The sequence below is a fragment of the Brassica napus genome, chromosome C1, assembly GCF_020379485.1.
Source record: "Brassica napus cultivar Da-Ae chromosome C1, Da-Ae, whole genome shotgun sequence".
Classification (NCBI taxonomy): domain Eukaryota; kingdom Viridiplantae; phylum Streptophyta; class Magnoliopsida; order Brassicales; family Brassicaceae; genus Brassica; species Brassica napus.
The window spans coordinates 17188925-17192987 of NC_063444.1; the positions used below are offsets into that span (position 1 = coordinate 17188925).

The 4063-nt window shown below is 44.5% G+C and overlaps 1 protein-coding gene across 1 annotated transcript; it reads left to right on the forward strand.

Moving 5' to 3' along the window:
- The first annotated feature begins 203 nt into the window (after positions 1-203).
- Positions 204-3658, forward strand: LOC125580931. The gene is made up of 6 exons (XM_048746231.1): positions 204-1043; positions 1298-1624; positions 1766-2071; positions 2283-2620; positions 2689-2782; positions 2951-3658. Exons 1-6 carry the CDS (start codon positions 204-206, stop codon positions 3656-3658), a joined length of 2613 nt encoding a protein of 870 aa, XP_048602188.1.
- Positions 3659-4063: the final 405 nt, after the last annotated feature.

Below are 4063 nucleotides of genomic sequence, written 5' to 3' on the forward strand. Positions count from 1 at the left end.
GACGAGTACTCCAACTCCTTCTGCGACTGGAAGACTTGTAAGTAATTTAAGTCGTCTGGAAAGTCTTCCAACTGGACGACTTAGTAGATGACTTAAATATAAGTCGTCCATTTGGAAGACTTTCCAGACGACTTAATTATAAGTCGTCTACTAAGTCGTCTGGACTTATATTGTTGTCTTTGATTATTTTGCAGACAAAAAGGATGGATATTCCAGAACTCCCCCGTAGGTTATACACATCAGGGGAAGAACCAGAAGCCCACAATAGCATTTCGTATCATACGGATAACAGCAAGTTGCATACTGCTCTTAGGAAAGCTCTTACTGATGACGAATTTGAAGAGCTCAAGGAGTCGAGTTTGGGAGTTTTCATCAAGTTCAAGGAGCAGGGATTTGGTTGGGCTTCAAGGCTGGTTCACTACATGCTCAGTTTCAAGCTGGACATTAAGAAGAAGTATGAGATGTGGTCTCTCGTTGGTCCAGAACCTTTGAGGTTTTCACTGTTAGAGTTTGAAAACCTCACTGGTCTAAACTGCGAGTACATCGAGGACCTTGAGACACCAAAATGTGACGTTACCCCAGAGATGGTTTCTTTCTGGGGGATGCTGGGAGTTCATCTGGAAGCTGGGCCAACTACTGATCAGATAATAGCAGCACTGCAGAGATGCGGGGATTGGTCCAGGGAAGATCGCAAGCGGCTCGCGTACCTCTCCATCTTCACTGGATTCATTGAAGGGAGAAAGTTTTCAACCGCTACACGATCTACTCTGGCAAGGCTAGTGATGGATTTAGAACGGTTTGAGAATTATCCATGGGGGAGAGTCGCATTTAAGGTGCTGATGGACTCTTTGTGGAACAAAGAAATTGCTGGCTGTTACACCGTGGATGGGTTTATACAAGTTCTTCAGGTCTGGACGTACACAGCTATGCCGGAATTGGGTGCTAGTATTGGTGGTCCCAGAGCAGACAGTCCGTCTCCACCGATACTGGCTTACGAGGGCAGCAGAGGCCGCAGATCAATGAAAGCTGCTATCTTGAGTCAGGTATTTACTTCAATCCAAAAGACTGCGCAGACGACTTATTATAAGTCGTCTGGAAGGTCGTCCAGCTGGACGACTTATCGGACGACTTAATTAAGTCGTCTGGAAAGTCTTCCATCTGGACGACTTATTAGACGACTTATTATAAGTCGTCTGGAAGGTCTTCCAGCTGGACGACTTAGTAGACGACTTATAATTAAGTCGTCTATTTAGTATTTTTTTTCAAATATCTAACTCGATTCTTCTATTTACTGCAGACCCGCGTGATCAACTTTGTTGAGAAGGACATTAGTGAAATGTGGCCAAAATGGGACTCTGAGGTTGAGGACCTGCCCGCGGAGAACATCATTAAAGTCATGTATGAGCGGAGACCGTGGAAGTGGACCATGGATTGCTGGGAAGTCACTGGTACTAAGGTCAATACAAAACCTAAGGTTGTGACTCCATCAAAGAAGGCCAAAGAGATGGTTGTGTTGGAGGAGGAGGAGGAGGAGGAGGAGGAAGACAATCCAAGACCTCGGAAGAAAGCTCGTAAAGAGGCTCCTAAAGTGGCTAGTGAAGAGGCTAGAGAAGAGGCTAGAGGGGTGACCAGAGAGGAGTTGGAAATTATGTTCAAGGGCGTAGCTGACTGCATGAAAAAAGGGTTTAATAAGTGCATGAGGGAGTTTAGGAAGTTGTCCGATAGATTGGAAGCTGTGGAGAAGAAGGTTGGTGTCACCAATCAGGCTACCCCTCAAGATAAACAGCCTACCCCTCTTGCCAAAGAAACCGGGGGTAGAAACAAACAGGCTACCCCTCAAGATAAACAACCTACCCCTCTTGCCAAAGAAACCGGGGGTAGAAACAAACAGGCTACCCCTCATGCCAATGAAACCGTGGTTAGTAACCAGCCTCCTCCTCATCAAACCAAACAGCAGCCTCCTCCTCCTCAAAAGAAACAGCAGCAGCCTCCTCCTCCTCAAAAGAAACAGCCTCCTCCTCAAAAGAAACAGCCTCCTCCTCAAAAGAAACAGCCTCCTCAAATCAAAGAGGTTAGTATCAAATCCAGGGTTAACTAGTTGTCCAGACGACTGTAAAAGTTGTCTGGACGACTAGTTGACCCTGGACGACTTAAACGTAAGTTGTCTGGACGACTAGTTGACCACGGAAGACTTAATTTTAAGTCGTCCAGGTCCAACTAGTCGTCCAGACAACTTTTGTTTAAGTCGTCCAGAGTTAACTTGTGTGCAACTTTTATTGCAGAGATGGTTGCCGGAGGATACAGCAACCGAGGCGAACTCGGTAAATAAGACCTCCAAAGAGATTGTTGCTGTCACTTCCACCGATCACCAACCGAGCCTCGCTTCCACCGATCAACAACCGAGCCTCGCTTCCACCGAGCCAAGCGATCCAGTTTCAGAACCGAGCCTGGTTGTATTGGACAAGCGTGCAAAGAGTAAACGAGCGAAGAAACCTGCTCCCACTGTGAGATCTCCTTATACGGCAGAGAAAAAAAAAGATAAAGTGGCAGCCTATAATCCATTTCCGCCAGTAAACAAAGATCGGTTGAAGGAACTCGCTGATTGGTTGAAAACTGATCCGTAAGTGATTGCTTTACCCATAATAGCTTGATTTAGTCGTCCAAAACTGATTGCTTTTTTGTTTGCAGTCATTATTTAACTAAGACCGAGGACAAACCACGTACATCACCAACAAGGTGGTACCACTTCCTCCGGACAGCCAGAGGATGGCTGGAAGACTGCGTAAGTCTTCTGCACACGATTTAAGTCGTCTACAAAGTCGTCCAAGTAGACTACTTTCCAGACGACTTAAAGATAAATCGTCTGGAAAGTCGTCTACTTGGACGACCACGTAGACGACTTATATTTAAGTCGTCTGGTAACTTCTAACTTGTTATATTTAATATGCAGCATATAGATGCTTGGATTAATGTGCTAAGGCAGAGGTATCAGGAGAACCCACAAGCTTTCAGGAGCGAGCGAATGTGCTTCCTGGATCACAACTTTTCCCAGTCTTGGAGAGAGCAGTATCACCTCTTCAAAACATCGGAACCTGATCACAAAGGTTTAGGAAGAGTTCTACCTGGTGGGGCGTCGTATTTTTATGACGGATCAATACCTTCATTTTGCCAATCAAACAAGAAGTGGGGGGAGGACATTGATGATATCTATGCGCCAGTGAACTTGGACGACAAGCATTGGGTTGCTATTTGGATATCGATCCCTAAGAGGCACATAGTCGTCTGGGACAGCATACCTTCATCTAGTGTACCAGACGCATGGGATGCGATAATGGAGCCTTTTCTCCAGATGGTCCCTTATCTGCTTGTTGAGTGCGCAGCCACCGACGAAATACGGGTCAAATACGGGTTGGAGCCATACACATATGAGAGACCGCTGAAAGGTGTACCCACGGCCAACAATGGTGATTGTGGCGTGTACACTGTAAAGTACATTGAATGTCATGCTCTCGGTGTCTCCTTTGACCCTAAAGACTTTGCTAGGTGCAACGCAAAGAAAATGAGGGATAATATGGCGGTGGATATATGGAAGGAGCTTGTTGATCAGCATCTAAAAGAAAATGTGGATGGTGATAAGTTCGTGGGCTTGTATGATTAGATTAGTGTTTGTATTTGAACTTGTCTTTGTATTTGAATATATAAGTTGAACTTGTAAATATATAAGTTGTAAATATATAAGTTGTCTGGAAGATTAGTGTTTGTATTTGAACTTGTAAATATATAAGTTGTCTGGAAGAAATAAGTCGTCTGGAAGGTTTTCCAACTGGACGACTTACAAATAAGTCGTCTAGAAGGTTTGGACGACTTATTATAAGTCGTCTGGAAGGTTTTCCAACTGGACGACTTACAAATAAGTCGTCTAGAAGGTTTGGACGACTTGAAGGGATAGTAGAAGGTAGTCTAAAAATAAAATACACTTGAAGGGATAGTAGAAGGTCGTCTAAAAATAAAATACACTGGACGACTTAGTAGAAGGTCGTCTAAAAATAAAATACACTGGACG